Consider the following 17,315-nt stretch of genomic DNA (forward strand, 5'->3'; position numbering starts at 1 on the left):
CTGAACTCTAATATGGTATCAGAGCCAATGCCGCCATTGTCAATCACCCACTGAAAGGCATAGTCCATCTAGCCACCGTTGCAACCATAGTCAGTGGAGTCACAGCTCACCAGTTCCTGCTCTGACAAGCTCACCAGCTCCCCATTTGTAATGGCATTCGCACTCTCCATTGATCCCACAGATGCGAAAGCCCAGCAGCTCCCGCAGCTGCCCTAATCCTTGATGCTTTCGACAACCTCTTCGTCTCTCCAGTCCAAGGCAATGTTCAGGCTAGTTGTATCACATGTTCCGACCTTCTTAGCTGCGCCGGATCTCAACCCTGCCTGCCTCAAGAAATCGGGCCTAGCACCAAACAAGGTTGATGCCTTAAACTCCTCATTGGTCAGATCTGCGAAGCGGTTCAGGCCAAGGGTAAAATTAGACCCCTTCTGGTTGTGACGGTGGATATAGTGCAGATTCTGCCTAAAGATCCCAAACCGCTTCTCCTTCTCTGCGAAAGCCTGTGCAGGGTAGTGCTTCCCATGCTTGGCATTCCAGGCATCGAATAGCGATCGCAGTCTGCTCTCAGACTCTAAGTTCTCTGGGGAATATCCCAAGTGGTCCGCCATAGCCCATTCTATAAGGGCTGCAGCACCGCACAGTGCCACAAGTACTACTACACATCCTAATTTTACAGCAGAAGCCATGGAAGTTTGGCGGGCAACCAGCTGAGCTAGTGATTTGTTTACTACAAGCTGGGCCTTGTGCCTACATGACGTTATGGAAGCAAACTATGGTTATGGTTACCCCTTCTTCCTCCATGGATGGACAGGAGGAGGCGAGAGGAGATAATTAGGTGTTGTATCAAACAAAGCCAAAGGAGACAGGCGGGTGTCTAACCCATATGCCTCCAATCACAGGAGGATAGATGTCAGCTTGCATAATGTGGCACAAATCTGTGAAGAAAGGCTAAATAGAAGAATGTTGGTGGCGTTTTTAGCAAGAAATCCATGTCATGTGTACTTGGACAGAAAGGGTAGCCACAGGACGAGATCAGTGTTGCCTTGAGATTCTCACCACATGGTTAGGAAGGCATATGTTGGTTTTTTTTGCTGTGCTAGATAGACTGGTGCTTCTTGGTGATTGTGGTATAAAAAGTGTAGAGCAATTGGTTTTTCTGTCTTGTATGCACATTGAGTTGAAATAAAGCAGACATCTGAAATGCAGTAGTGGTTATTGGTGAAAGATACTGGCTGCATTACAAGTTTTTTTTGCAGTGGGGCTGACTGTTAACAGTTTGCAGCAAGCATACAAATATTGGGTCTATTGAGTTATGTATTAACTCCCAGAGATTGTGACATATAACTGCTGTGGTTTATGGCTTAGTTGAGCTGAGAATAACCTCACTTGGATATAGAGAATATATAGTTGGTTACTTACAGACTGTTGATTACAGATTGTTGTCCGTCATTGAATGCTGCATATGCCTACATGTCTACTTATCAGACAATGCTACTTGGTTGGAATGCTATTACATTTAATGCTTTGCCACATGTTTAGATATGTATGACATTGTTGTGAATTGAAATTTACTGGTTTTTTGCAAAGCTGAAGACCTTGAAAATGGCAAACACAGGAGAGAAGGATACTATCACTCAGATAGTTGGTGAGAAGCTGGACTATACTAATTTTGTTCTATGTAAATTCAGGATGTCTAATTTTTTAATTGGAAGAGGCTATTGGGACCTAGTCACAGGTCTTGAAGATGAGCCCAAGCTACCGGAAGATAGACCTCCAACACAGGATCAGTTGAAGGCACACAGGACTTGGTTGGAAAAGGCCAGCAAGGTCTTGCATTGGTTGTCACTATGTGTGTCAGACACAAAGGCTATGCAAATTGCAAATTGTACTTCCCCAAAAGCTGCTTGGGACTTATTGATGAAGAATTATGGGCATGTCACTCATGCAAGAAAGACACAACTGAAGCAAAAATTCAGCCACATATCCAGGAATGGAAGGTCTATTGAGGACTATGTCAGTGAGATCAGATCCATTGCAGAACAACTAGGATCAATTGGAGCTGAAGTTGAGGATGATGATTTGGTAGCCACTACCCTCCATGGACTTGGACAGGAATATAAGCAGTTTGATACTTCCATTTCAGTGCGTCAGGAGCAGCCTGACTTTGATGAACTTGTAGCACTTCTTTTGCATGAAGAAGTGAAACTTGGACTTAATACAAGTTCTAGTGGGTCTAAAAACAATAGGGACAATGTCTTCTACTCAAATCAAAGGGGTAGAGGTGGAAGAGGAAGATCAAATTTTCGAGGAAGAGGTGCTGGAAATGCATATGCATCCCATGGACAGCAAGCTACTGGATGGCAAAATAGGCAGCCTCAAGCAAATAGAGGTGCCTCAAATGCTCGTGGAAGAGGAGGTTATTCACCTAGAGGAAGAGGTACTTGGCAGCAGCCTCAAATGAGTTATGGACAGCAATCAAATGCAAATAAGGATTGCCATTATTGTGGCAAATACGGGCATGTAGCTAAGGATTGCTACAAAAAGCAAAATTATCAGAGAGCAAGAGGGAAGCAACATGGTAATTATGCTTCTTCTAGTGGTATGCAAGAGGATGACAGGTTGTTTGCAATGCAACATGTGAAGAAAGGGTTGCCTGTACACGACAAAGCAGATGATGTATGGTATATAGACTCAGGGGCATCTAATCACATGACTCCTCATGGAGAGTGGTTTGACACATTGGTAGAAGGTGCTCATGGATATGTTTGCACAAGGGATGATACGCAACATGACATTATGCATACAGGTACTGTTCCCTTGATGATGCATGGTGACAGGAAAAAGAGTCTTTATGATGTATTACATGTACCCTCCATAACCAAAAACTTGCTTTCTGTGGGACAAATGGCTGAACAAAATCTACAAGTTAGATTCAATAGAGATGGATGTTACATTGAAGAATATGGTCAAGGATGCAAACTCATTGCTAAAGGCAAAAGAAATGGCGGGATGTTTACATTGGATACGAAAATTCCAGCATTGAATGCTGCTATGTACTCACATGAAAATGCTGCAATAAGGGACATTGAGATATGGCATAAAAGGATTGGACATGTAAATGTTCAAAAGTTGAAGAATATGCAGCATAAACAAGTTGTACTTGGACTTCCTAAGTTCAAGCATGCGGAATTGGGACGTGTATGTCAGTCTTGTCAATTTGGAAAGCAATCAAGGCTTCCATTTATGAGGCATGTAAGCACTACTACTAGACCATTACAGCTTGTACATTCTGATGTATGGGGACCCTCACAGAATGTATCTCTTGGGGGATCACATTACTATGTGTCATTCATAGATGACTATAGTAGGTACACATGGTTGTATGTGCTAAAGCACAAGAGTGATGTCATGGATGTTTTTCAGGATTTTAAGAGACTATAGTAGGTACACATGGTTGTATGGTTGGCTTGCTACATCTCATGCTTGAGATCTGATAGTGGTGGAGAATATGTTTCTAAAGACTTTGATCACTTCTTGGCAGCTCATGGAATTAAAAGGCAATTGACATGCAGGTACACACCACAACAAAATGGTGTGGCAGAGAGGAAAAACAGGGTGATCATGGAATCGGCTAGAGCCATGTTGAATGAGAAAAGCCTACCAAATGCATATTGGGCAGAGGCTGTAATGACTGCAGTGTATGTCATGAATCATACACCAACAGCAGGTATACATGAGGTGACTCCTTATGAGAGGCTTTATGGGATAAAGCCGGACATCAGCCACCTTAAGGTTTTTGGATGCTTGGCATATGTACATGTTCCAGATGAAAAGAGGAGCAAGCTCGATCCAAAGGTAGAAAATGCCATTTTTATTGGGTATGCACAAGATAGGAAAGCGTACAAATGCTACAATCCTTCTACTCATGAGACATTGGTCTCAAGAGATGTGGTATTTGATGAGCTCAAATCATGGTATGAGAAGAAGATCACTGTGATGAATGATGAGGATGGCTATCACGAGCCTTATGTACATGCAGGTACAAATGAAAGTGCAGAAATTTCTGGGCCTTCTAAAGATGCTACTACATCAGTTAGCCCTTGGACAGGTAGATTGAGGACTTCAGCATCTTTGTCCACTGACACGGGTATGTCAGTGAGGGGGAGAGATGTGGATAAAGGCAAAGGAAAACTTGATGATGTTACAGGGCCACTCACTTGTGGTTATGATTCACCTGGTACTGACAGCTTGGATAGTGAGTTTGGTATTCCATCAGTTGTGACTCCTGGTGTGAGACATAGATATATACCACCTCATGAGAGAGGAGAGTCTCATACTGCACCTCAGTTGAGGAGATCAGAAAGAGTCAGGAAGCCTATGGATAGGCTTACATACAGTGGTTACACAGTGAGACACTATGCATATATGGCAAAAGTCACTAGCTTCAAGGAACCCACAAAGTTTTCTGAAGCTATTTTGGATGATCATTGGTGTAAGGCAATGGATGAGGAATATTCAGCATTGGCTGAAAATCACACTTGGGATTTGGTTGAATTGCCTGAAGGAAAAATGGCTATTGGTTGCAAATGGGTATACAAAGTGAAATGCAAATCTGATGGCACATTGGAAAGGTACAAGGCAAGACTTGTGGCAAAAGGGTATGCACAACAATATGGTCTTGATTATGAGGAAACATTCAGTCCTGTTGCTAAAATGGCAACCATGAGGACAGTGATTGCTTTGGCAGTATCTAAAGGATGGAGTATGTATCAGATGGATGTGAAGAATGCTTTTCTCAATGGTGATTTGGTTGAGGAAGTATACATGGATCAGCCCGAGGGCTATACACATCCAGATTTTCCTACATATGTGTGTAGATTGAAGAAAGCATTATATGGGCTGAAGCAAGCACCTAGAGCTTGGAATGCTAAGATAAGTGCATGCTTACAAAAACTTGGCTTTACTATGGGCAAGGCTGATCATAGCTTATTCACAAAGAAGACAAGAGCTGGTTATGTAGTATTAGTCATCTATGTGGATGACTTAATAATTACAGGTGATGATGTCACAAAAATTGGAGAGATCAAGGAAATGTTACATGCTGAATTTCAGGTCAAAGATTTGGGAGATCTAAAGTATTTCCTTGGGATTGAGGTTATCTCTACATCTCATGGTACTTGGTTGTTGCAGAAGCAGTATGCACAGGATATGTTAACCAAGTATGGTATGTTGGATTGCAAAGCATTGAGCACTCCATTGGAACAAAATGTTAAGCTACTTGCAAATGTTGGACATGAGATTGAGAATGTCACTATGTATAGACAAATGGTGGGTAGCCTGATTTACCTTACCATTACTAGACCGAATCTTAGCTATTCAGTTGGACTGATTAGTCAGTTCATGCAGAAGCCTATGAAGCCACACTTGGATGCAGTGAGGAGGATCTTGAGATATGTAAAGGCTACATCAAATTATGGTCTATTCTATGAGCATGATAAGCCTTTGGAGCTTACAGGATATACAGATGCTGACTGGGCAGGAAGTATCTATGACAGGAGATCTACTAGTGGGTATGCATTTTCCCTTGCTATTGTATGGTCAGCTGGAGCAGTAAGAAGCAACCTACAGTTGCACTCTCTAGTACTGAGGCAGAGTATAGAGGTGCTGCACTAGCTGCATGTGAGGCAGCATGGCTCATGAAGCTTCTTGATGATTTGGGCATGCAGGAAGTCAGGCCTGTCACACTCTATTGTGACAACATGAGTAGTGTACTCCTAGCCAGTAATCCTGTCTATCATGCTAGGACTAAGCACATTGAGGTACACTATCACTTCATCAGGGAAAAAGTGATTGCATGTGACATTGATTTGGTCCATGTGAGAACAGAAGACCAAGTTGCAGATATCTTTACCAAGTCATTAGGTAAAGATAAGTTTGTGCATTTCAGAGAGTTACTTGGAGTCAAGTATCCTACTTGAGCTTGAGGGGGAGTGTTGAGACTCAAGCTCATTTTGTCTTCTATCAGTTGTTTACCTTAGTAAATAAGGTTAAGTCACACTGACTTAACCATGATTAGATCTAGGTCAGTTGATCTTTGAATGTGTGTTGTACATACAATTGATTTTGTGTGTGTGTGACAGGATGTGGATGAGAATAGAGAATGAACTGAAGGGAGCTGTCTGCTACCCTTGGGCCTAATCCTTTGTCTCCATCTCTTTTCCTTCTGAACTCTAATAGTAGGGAGTTTGATTTACATGACTATCACAAGGCCAAACTTGAGCTATGCTGTTGGCCTTGTCAGTCAGTTTATGCAGATACCTAGAAAGCCTCATTTGGATGCAGTTAGACGTATATATGTGAAGTCCACCTTACATTATGGACTTTTTTATGAGGCAGGTAAGGACATACATGTCTTTGGATACATAGATGCAGATTGGGCTGGTAGCATGTCAGATAGAAGATCTACTAGTGGATTCATGTTTTCCCTTGGTAGTGCAACAGTTACATGGAGCAGCAAAAAGCAGCATGCAGTTGCTTTATCGAGTACAGAGGCTGAGTATAGAGGTGTTGCTATGGCAGCATGTGAGGTGATATGGATGAAAAAGTTATTAGGTGATTTGGATGTGCATGGAGATGGTCCAATTGTCATTCATTGTGACAACATGAGGAGCATACAACTAGCTAGGAATCCAATATTCCATGCTAGGACAAAACACATTGAGGTGCACTACCACTTTGTGAGAGAGAAGATACTTGCAAGAGAGATTAACTTGGTATATGTCAGCACACAGGATCAGATAGCTGACATTTTCACAAAGGCATTGGGTGCAGAGAAGCTTCAAAAGTTCCAAAGCTTGCTTGGAGTTGCAGAGATAGAGTTGAGCTTGAGGGGGAGTGTTGAGATGGGAAGCTCAACACGTGCGGGCAATTGATGATGGAATGCCTGGGTATATGGGTCCGCACATCTACACTTGGCACTTTGGTGGTGATTATGATACTCAATTGGCCACTGACTTATCACTTATTATATTTAGTTTGTTACACCTACCTACATCTGGCAAAGATATAGCACCAGTTGATTGGTGTAGTATGTTATGCACTGTTTGACTTAGTAGGCCACTTTCCTTTATGTTATATCTTATCTATACTTTGTGTACATTGTATAGTGAGTGGAAGAAGAAGAAGAAATCAACAAGAAAACGTTTTTTCCTCCATCTCTCTTCTTGTGTTCTTGAGTGAGCTTCCTCTTGTGTATACAGTGTGTGTTTGACGCAGTAGCTCAAGGAAGTCCCCCCACCACACGATTCTTAACACTTCAGAGATGACTAAACTAGATATTATGGTTTCATCTAGTAGGGATTGCCACTCTAAGAACTTAGTGGTAGATTGATATTCATGCATAATGGCAATAGATAGTTTTTCTAAACATGGTCATTTGATAAATAATATCTATGTGTTCATAGGTATTGCTGAGCCAATACCTTTTGCAGTGGGCATTGTTCTTACTAGTTGTACTTGTTGATCTCCACAATGGAAAAGTATTTCCATTCTCGTACCTATATATATAAGGTGGATAACTATGGGAACCTTTTGTCCACATACTTTCCTATCCTCATCTTATTGAATCTTTTATTCTAACAGCCTCCCCGCTGGAGCTTCTTGGATAATGGATGTTAACACTCCTCCAAAGCCTATAGTTGAAGCCTTGGAGGCAATTTTTTTCCTCTCAAACTCTGTAGTGGTAGCTAGGTGCTGTAGCTAGTACCTTTGCTGAGGCTTGTATTTTTTTCTAGATGTAGACATTCCAATTCACCTTGTTTAGGGCATTAGTTGTAAGGATTTCCAACAAGGGTACACTGATTCTACCCATAAAGGCATTGTATCTCTGGCTTAAAAAAAGTGTTTGGATCATTTTGGCTTGTAGCCAAATGGTGGGGTCTGGAATATCACCTAGATTTTATTCCATCATTGGTGTAGACCCTTATTTTTTCCATCCCTAGAATTCTATACACATCCCTCTTGGGTCTCTTTTTTGGCTTCTCTGCTAGCCTCAGTGCCATCTCTACAATCTTTGGACTAAGGGGAACAACCACACTTCTTAACATCTTGCCTTGCCTTAATAGTCATCATGCCAATGTTCTTTTTGGACATTGAAAGTCCTCAAGAATTCAATGCATTTATTGTGGTCTATGTCTTGTCCTACCTTTTCAAGGTCCTTGATAAGGTTACATCACTCTCGCATTTGTACCATCGCCTCATTGGCTGTCACCACTCCTTCCAGATTGTGGATGCCGCAATATTTCACCAACGTGCCGCTGCCCTCACCCCCATGCCCATGAATTGTGCCGCCTCCTCGCTATCACGCTAGCCCCCTATTCATCGTCAATGCTTTGCCATCATGCCTCACCCACTTCGCCATCGCGCCTCACCTTCGCTTCACCATCATGCCTCACCCACTTCACCATCACACCTAACCCCTGCCATAATGTTGCGCTCGAGCTCCCCCTGCCCTGTGGCCCCGCAACCATGCTTTGCCACCACCCCCCGGTTGCTCCCTCCATTTATAGCAACTCCCTCCCCTCCAGCAGTACAATAGTGTGTTTGGTAGATTTTCAGTAGGGAAGCGCAATGGAAACCTCTAGTTAGACGTCGGTGCATTCTGTGAGTGCCCCCCAGTCAAACACCTTGCAGATTGTCCTCTCTGAGGAACATCTCTTGGACATCCATGCCACTGAGCTGGAGCTTGATGAAACAATGATTTTCAGACAGGTAGTAGGTCACTCTCCAGCCAGGCCCAGCTTCGGGATTGGCACAACGCAAATCATGGAGGCTGTCCTCATGGGCCGTGGGATCTTCATGGTGTGTCTCACCTCCGCGGTCACAACTCGGGAGTTAGTGGAGAACTCACCCTATGCCTCCATGAAGGGGGTCATTCACATGGTCCCTTGGTATAGTGGCTTTACAGTGGAGTCATTTGAGCTCCACAATAGTTTTCTCTGATAACCTGTCACTTTACTTTTTCTCGGATTCACGGTAGAGTACCACCAGTTAGTGGAGGACTTTGGTCAGCTCTTCAGCACAGTTCTCCCTGCCTCCCAAGCCTATTGGCTTTATCCTGCTGTCATGCCATTTTAGATTCCTGTTGCCACACAACATCCTATAGTTAGTTTTCTTTAAAGGGCATCTCTTACACAAAAAGTAAGATGACTATAAATATCATTGCTCAAAAATAAGAATTCTCATACAATGAGGAATATAATCCAGAAAAACTCAATCAATCCACACATGTATTCTTTTCTTTTAGAATTCAATTCCTATTTTGAGTTTTCATCCATTACTCCCCTTCCCCCTAGGAAGGATGAAAACTTTACTAGGAAGGATGAAAATCTTTCCTAGGATTGTGGAAATCAAAGTATATGGGCTGTCAGTGCATCGGTGGTGTGCCTTAGTTTCTCAAGAACTAGTCATAAAACTTGGGGCTAGATTCAAGAGTTGCATAACAATCCAAATCCCATGTGGGTGAATGCCCACTTGTATGATGTAAGCCAATATATCAGTCAAGAGGTCACCAGAGTTGAGCCGACTTGCAATGTGGAGTTTCTCCTGTGTTAGAATCTTATCCAAGCATGGGTGAAGCATGACATTGTCTTCTAATGATTGATTCCTAGTTATGGCCAACATTCTAAATGAGGTGGGGGCCACATAGGTCAAGTTGTACTGAGAAGTATTGATGGCGCATCTTTGCTCCACATTGGTCATGATTTGGTATCCCTCTTGGGACCATGAAAGGTGCAAATTATACCACTTGCGTATGAAATTGGACTCAGATTCAATGAGCTATTGGAGTTCAAAAAGTTCCTGGGATGGCATGGCAATTTTATCTTTTTGATAAGATGTGAGATTTCATTGCCAATTATCTCGTTTGCAACATTGGAATTTTTAATAAATATGAATATATTTCATCAAGATGTGCAAGGGAAGTGAACCTTTCTTGCAATGCTTTTGCCTCACCCAATGAATGATTTAGAGCAAACTTCAAATTAGGTAACTCGATTTCCAAGGGTAAGACACACTCCTCCCCATCATATACCACCTTGAATGGGGTGTGACTTGTTGCTCTCTTGAATGTAGTGTTATAAGCCTAGAAAACCACATGAAGTTTCTTATCCCAACCGCGCTTACTCTCAAATACTATCTTGGATAAAATCCCCACAAGCTGTTTGTTAGTACTCTCTACTCGTCCATTTTCTTGGGGGTTATATGGGGTGTTTTTTTGTGTTTAATTTTTAGAGCTTCAGTGAAGGCTTCTATGACCTTATTCAAAAAGTGTCCCCATAGTCAGACACTAGTTCTTTTGCTGGACCGAAACAACATACAATTTGTTCCATGATAAAATAGTTGTTTCTATAGCATTATCCTTCATCGTAGCTCGAGCTTCAGACCACTTTGTAAAGTAATTTCTCACCAAAATGATATAATGCTTCCACATAGTCGATGAAAGATGTATAGGTCCAATGCAATCAATGCCCCAATTTGGAATCCAATGAAGGTGTCATCAGCACTTCATCAACACTCAACTCTCACATCTTGTCCCTTTCCATCATGGAAGCCCACCAAAGAATTGTCATGTGCAGAACCCCCACCTATTCCAACTGCCCATGAAATTCCCAACGATGACCAACCCTCTCCCCAGCTCCAACCACTCAAGCCACCAACGGGGCCCCCATAACCTTCATCCATCCCACCACCAGGACTCCTCCAAGGAAACCACAGATGTCCTTTCCACCCATGTCTTCGGTGCATGCCAAAGCCTGCTCCTTGCGACAGTGAGTGCCACCATCATGGGACCGGCACTCGTCTAGGAGGGGGGTAATGTTAACCCTCAAAACGATTAAGGTGGAAAATGCGAAAAATATCTTGGAGACAACTTAATCAACTATAGGAGGCTTACATTGACTCAACTTCACAAAGAGAACTCGCTAAATCAAATTCATGATAGTTAGCAATAGCTCTCTTCTCTCACCAAACCATTCTCTTCTTTGGTCTTTTAATATGATTTGGTACCTCTTTCTTAGATTTTTCCTTCTTCTTTGGCAATTCCTTATCCTTCTTGGCATCAACTTTGCCATCAACGACTTTTAGAGGTTCACCTTCCATGTCGAGATTAAGGACTTGTATACCCTTATAATCTTGCTTAGGGTTTCCCTCGACAAATTTTATCGCCATCTTTATCCTTTTGACCTCTTGTAATGACCCATAAATTAGAAGCTTCAGTGTCATTGATGTGTACATCTTCAATAAGGCTCACTCCACGTCCACTAGGTAGCTCCTCTACAATAGCCTTTCCTCTTTACAGTATTTGTTTCCGTCCTCATCTTGTTGGAGATTATTTCCTTGTGCTAAATGGTTGATTGGACCTTTATTTCCTTGATGAAGAGAGTTAATATTGCTCCAATAGGTACTAGCTAAGTAGCTTGACTTTTCGCATATGTCATATTTAACATTTGGACAATTGCTAGGAAAATGTTGGCCACCACACCACTTATAACTGAATATTGAGAGGGCACCCTCTTCACGGCATTAACTCCCTATCAAATTTTGATGCTTCTTAAGAGAATTGAAATCAATGGCTATTTGCTTGTATTGTTCAATGATCACGTCAATATAGTGCTTAATCATATTCTTAACTTTGCCAAGGACGTTCAAAGCACTTGACTCATAGCCGCAATTGTCTACATGTTGTTCCATTGGCCTAATCACTTGATTGGAAATTGGCTACTGATTCCCTAGAACCACATTAGGATTTAATGTTTGGCCTCCAACACTAGGTGGAGCCATCTGACTAGCCATAAGCATGGGCACATTCTCAATCATTATTCCTCTCCCATTAGTGTTGGAAGAGAGGGAGAGAGACAAAGTGGAGCAGAAGATGCCTCAGCTCATTGTTGTTCTTCTTCCATTATTCTTTCATCATACTAATTGAAAGAGACTTACACACATAGGTATGACTAACCAAGACTAACTATGGTTAAGTCACTAACTACACCGACTTATTGAATGTCACACACGTGCACAGTTGTATCTAGCTAATGTCGGTCACACACATAAAGATAGACTAACTAAAGAGTAATGGGAGCTTGATATTCTAACACTCCCTCTCAAGCTCAAATCATTTGATAAACTCCAAGTAGTTGTATGAATTATATGAGCTTTTCTTTACCAAGTGACTTGGTAAATATGTCTGCTACCTCGTCTTCAGTCTTCACATGAATCAAGTCAATATGCCCTATAAGAACCATTTCTCTGATGAAATGGTAGTGAACCTCGATATGTTTGGACCTAACATGGTAGACAAGATTGCCAGCCAACATAACACTACTGAGGTTATCACAATGCAATCTCACTCTGCTTTCCAGCTATATTCCCAAGTCTTTCAGTAGTTTCATCAACCAAACTACTTCGCAAGCCGCTAAGGTAGCTCCTCTGTAGTGAGCTTGTGTATTAGATAATGCAATAGTAGGCTGTTTCTTACTCTACCAACTGATCATACTGCTGCCCAATCCAAATGCATAACCATCGGTTGACCTCCTGTCATAGGCACAACTAGCCCAATCAGCATCAGTAAACACTGTCAAGTCAAGGGATTTTCCATATGCATAAAATAGCCCATAATTTATAGTACCCTTTACATATCTCATGATCCTCCTAACTGCATCTAAATGTGGTTTGCGAGGCTTCTTCATGAACTGACTAATCAGCCCCATTGCATAACATAAGTCAGACCGTGTAATAGTCAAGTATATCAAGCTGCCCACCATCTGTTGATACATGGTCACATTCTCTATGTCATTTCCAACATCAATCTGTAGCTTGACATTCTAATCAAGAGGTGTCTCCATAGGCTTGCATTTAGCCATACCATACTTCTGTAACATCTCATGAGCATACTGCTTCTGTATCAGCTATATACCTTGAGGTGTAGAGACTACCTCAATCCCAAGAAAATACTTTAGTTCACCAAGGTCTTTGACTCTGAATAGCCTGTAAACATCATTTCATTTCAGCAATGCCCTCTTCATCATCTCTGGTGATGATAAGATCATCTACATAAACCACTACAAACACAAATCCATGATCTGTCTTCTTCGTGAATAGACTGTGATCTGCATCACCCAATCTAAATCCATGTTGCTATAAATAACTGTTGATCCAAGCATTCCATGCTCTAGGTGCACGTTTCAATCCACATAAATCCTTTTTCAACTTACATACATGTGTAGGAAAGTCTGGGTGAACATAGCCTTCAGGCTGCTCCATATATACTTCCTCAACCAAATCATTATTCAAGAAAGCATTCTTGATGTCCATTTTCCATAATTTCCAACCTTTGCATGCTGCCAAAGCAATGATAATTCTGATTGTTTCCATTTTAGCCACCGGGCTGAAAGTCTCCTCATAGTCAAGACCATATTGCTGCACATACCCTTTTGCAACTAGCTAGGTCTTATAGCATTCTAACAAACCATCTAACTTGCACTTTAACCTTGTACACCCATTTTCAACCAATGGGGAATTTTCCCTCAGGTAACTCAACCAATTTCCATGTCTCATTTTCAGCCAGGGCTGCATATTGCATCATCAAACTTTGTAGGTTCTTTGTAACCTGTCACACTAGTCATATATGCATAATGGTAGGCTGAGTAACCATTGTATGTAAACCTGTCAATTGGTTTTCTGAATCTCTCAGATCTCCGTAACTGTGGATCACTTTGAGCTTGCCTCTCATGAGGTGGTACATAACGACTCTGCCTTGCTCCAGGCGTCATAATAAACAAAATGCCCAACTCACTATCCAAACTATCACTACTAGATGACTCATAAGCTACTGTAAGTGGACTTGTCACATCCTCAAGCATCTTTTCTTTTCCTTTATCCAATCTCCCCCTCACTGAAATATCCATGTCAGTGGACATAGGAGTATGACTCCACAAGCATCCTGACCAAGGACTTACTATACGTGACCCATCACCTATAAGACCGCTCATAGATGTACTCATTGTAGGTGACCCATCACCTGTAAGACCGCTCATACATGTACTCATTGTAGGTGTATTTTTAGCATTACTAGTGCTAGTTGATCCATCAGTAGCCACTGCAATAGGATTACCATACCACGATGCCAGCTCATAAAAAACAACATCTCTACTAATCAATGTCTCATGTGTAGATGGTACATAACACTTGTAAGCTTTCTGATCTTGTGCATAGCCAAGGAACACACTCTTGACAGCTTTAGGATCTAATTTCTTACTCTTTTCATCAGGAACATGCACATATGCAATGCTGTCAAATACCTTCAAGTGTGAAATGTTAGGCTAATGACCATACAACCTCTCATATGGAGTTACATCATGAATCCCTATTGTAGGGGTTCTATTCAACACATAAACAACAATCACTACTACTTCAGCCCAATAACCATTTGGAAAAATCTTCTCATTCAGCATATCTCTTGCCGATTCCATTAATACCCTATTTTTCCTTTTTGCTATACCATTTTGATGCAATGTATAGCTACAAGTTAACTATCTTCTAATCCCATATTTAGCAAGGTACCTGTCAAAGTAATTTGAGACATATTCTCCACCTCCATCTAATCTAAGACATGAAATTTTACAGCTCAACTCATTTTTAGCATGCTTCTTGAAGTCCTTGAATGCATCAAACACATCATCCTTATATTTCAGTATATAAAGCCAAGTATACCTGCTAAAATCATCAATGAAGGATACATAGTACCGAGCACCACCAAATGAAGCATTATGAGATGGACCCCATACATCTAAATGTACCAACTACAAGGGTCATGAGCTATTCCATACATGTCTCATAAATGGAAACCGTGCTTGCTTTCCAAATTGACATGCATCACATACATGTCCAAAGTCATGATACTTGAACTTAGGCAATCCAAGCACAATCTCCTTTTGGTGCATAGATTTCAGCTTTCGTACATTCACATGGCCAATCCGCTTATGCCATATCTCAACATCTCATATAGCACATCATCATGTGCAAACATGGCTTCCTTCAATTCTGGATTTGGTGCATCAAGAGTAAACATTTTGCCATCTCTTAGGCCTCTAGCAATCAATTTGCAGCCATTACCATATTCTTCAACAAAGCATTCATCTCTATTAAATCTCACCTGCAAATTTTGTTCTACAACTGACAAAAGATTCTTGGTTATTGTAGGTACATGCAGTACATCATGCATGCTCTTTTTCTTGCCATTAGGCATCAACAAAGGTACAACTCCTTTATGTTGAATAGTATGATGGGTGTCATCCCCAGTACACTCATAACCATGTGAACCTGCAACCATCTCATCAAAACATTCTCCATGGGGTGTCATATGATTTGAAGCCCCTGAATCAACGTACCATGTCTCATCTCTGTTCTGCCTAGATGCATTCTTAGGCACATGTTGCACGGCAAACAATCTATCAACCTGCTCATCATGAGTGCCTCTAGAAGATGCATAGTGCCCATGTTGTTTGCCCTTTGCCTTCATATTTTCCTACTTCTTGTAAAAATCCTTTGCAATGTGTCCATATCTGTCGCAGTAATGACAATCCTTATCTTTGTTTGACTGATCATTTGACTACCATGAGCCAGATCCACCATCTCTACCATGGGGTGATCTCCCCCTACCTCTAAAGCCGCCAGAGATCCATGCTGGCCCTGTGTATTTGTGCCATGCCAGGCATTCTATTGATGCTATCCATAAGTGTTTCGAGTGTCTCCTCGACCTCAAAAAGAGCCATGGCCTCTGTCGCCTCTGCTACACTGGCTAGAGTAAATAATAGTGTCTCTGCTTTGAGACATACTAGAACCTGTATTCAACCTAAGCTTAACTTCCTCATGCAGCAGCAAAGAAATCAGCTCATCCCAATCAAGGGATTCAGCTCTCTCAGAAATAGATGTATCAAACACTTTATACTCTTTGCCAAGTCCATTCCATGTCACTACAATCATATTATCCTCAAACATTGAGGATCCAATGGTGGCAAGCTAATCCGCTATGTTCTTGATCTCTGTAGTGTAGGCCCGAATGCTTCTACCATTCCTAGACATGTTATTGAACTATTGCTTTAGCTGAATCTTTCTTGCATGTGTTATATTTCCATAATTCTTCATGAGTATATCCCATGCATCCTTTGGAGAATTGCATCCAGTAAACCAAGCTCAAATCAATTCAAAACATTCTATGGTAGTGGTCAAATATCCCAGCAACAAACTATGTCCATACAAGTATCAATGATTGTACTGTATGAAAGTAGCAGTACCAAATACAACCAGCCCATTGCTATAACCAATAGTATTTTCTCTATTAAAATAAGAGTATTCAAACCTCAAAACAGCCCCAAAACATCTCATTCAGTTGCCACTCTATGCAGGAACTGATACATGTCCAACCGGTCAGAATATATTGCATGTATGTCAAGTGAAGATGATAGCTATCCTTCCTGCAGACAATAACTAGTCAATGCCCTAGTATAACCAGCAACAAATTAGTCCAAACTTTGGACTTTCAGCACTCACAATATCCCAAAAATCATATACCACTCAAGTGGTATGATCCAAGAATTTGTCACTCACAAATAAGCATCACAGATACTTCAATGTTATAGGTATATTGTTTCCAAATTCAAGATAGCAACCGGTTCACTGTTTTCAGCTTGCAAATAAGCTCCAAACCTAAGCATTAAGCACTCAAATATCATGCTCAAATGCATGATAATAAGGGCATATACATTTTTAGGATGAAAGCCACTAGTGCCCTGGAATCACTTGTTGTTTACTGCAGTAAACAGCTAGTCTGCATAATTTTGTGTGCTGAATATCTCAAAATTTGTGAGGAATTTGAAAAAACTTTCTTATGCAAAGTTGTAGATCACGTCAAAATGGTCAAGAATTGCAGGCCATTTCTCCAAAAACCATTTCTATAGCAAGATATAGCTTTTGCAAAAAAACGATTGCATGCACAATCTCCTTTGATGAGTTTTCTTCAGATCTAATGTCTTGATGTCAAATGGCCGCTGCCAAGCCTTCAGGCTTCAAGCGTTCAAGCTTTGATACCATGTTGGAAGAGAGGGAGAGAGATAGAGTGGAGTGGAAGATGTGCCTCAGCTCATTGTTGTTCTTCTTCCATTATTCTTCCATCATACTAACTGAAAGAGACTTACACACATAGGTATGACTAACCAAGACTAATTGTGGTTAAGTCACTAACTACATCGACTTATTGAATG

General features: G+C 41.3%; 1 protein-coding gene across 1 annotated transcript; it reads right to left on the reverse strand.

Moving 5' to 3' along the window:
• Positions 1-212: 212 nt before the first annotated feature.
• Positions 213-686, reverse strand: LOC148021454 (cysteine protease XCP1-like). Its single transcript, XM_087698261.1, has one exon. The coding sequence runs from the start codon at positions 684-686 to the stop codon at positions 213-215; it is 474 nt and encodes a 157-aa protein (XP_087554387.1).
• Between the last annotated feature and the right edge of the window lie 16,629 nt (positions 687-17,315).

Source organism: Lygodium microphyllum, chromosome 18, assembly GCF_053477565.2.
Source record: "Lygodium microphyllum isolate KBCC chromosome 18, Lygodium_microphyllum_v1.1.10, whole genome shotgun sequence".
Classification (NCBI taxonomy): domain Eukaryota; kingdom Viridiplantae; phylum Streptophyta; class Polypodiopsida; order Schizaeales; family Lygodiaceae; genus Lygodium; species Lygodium microphyllum.

What these genes read in the sequence shown, in the direction of transcription:
- LOC148021454 (XM_087698261.1), bottom strand. Translation starts at nt 686, where the DNA reads ATGGCTTCTGCTGTAAAATTAGGATGTGTAGTAGTACTTGTGGCACTG.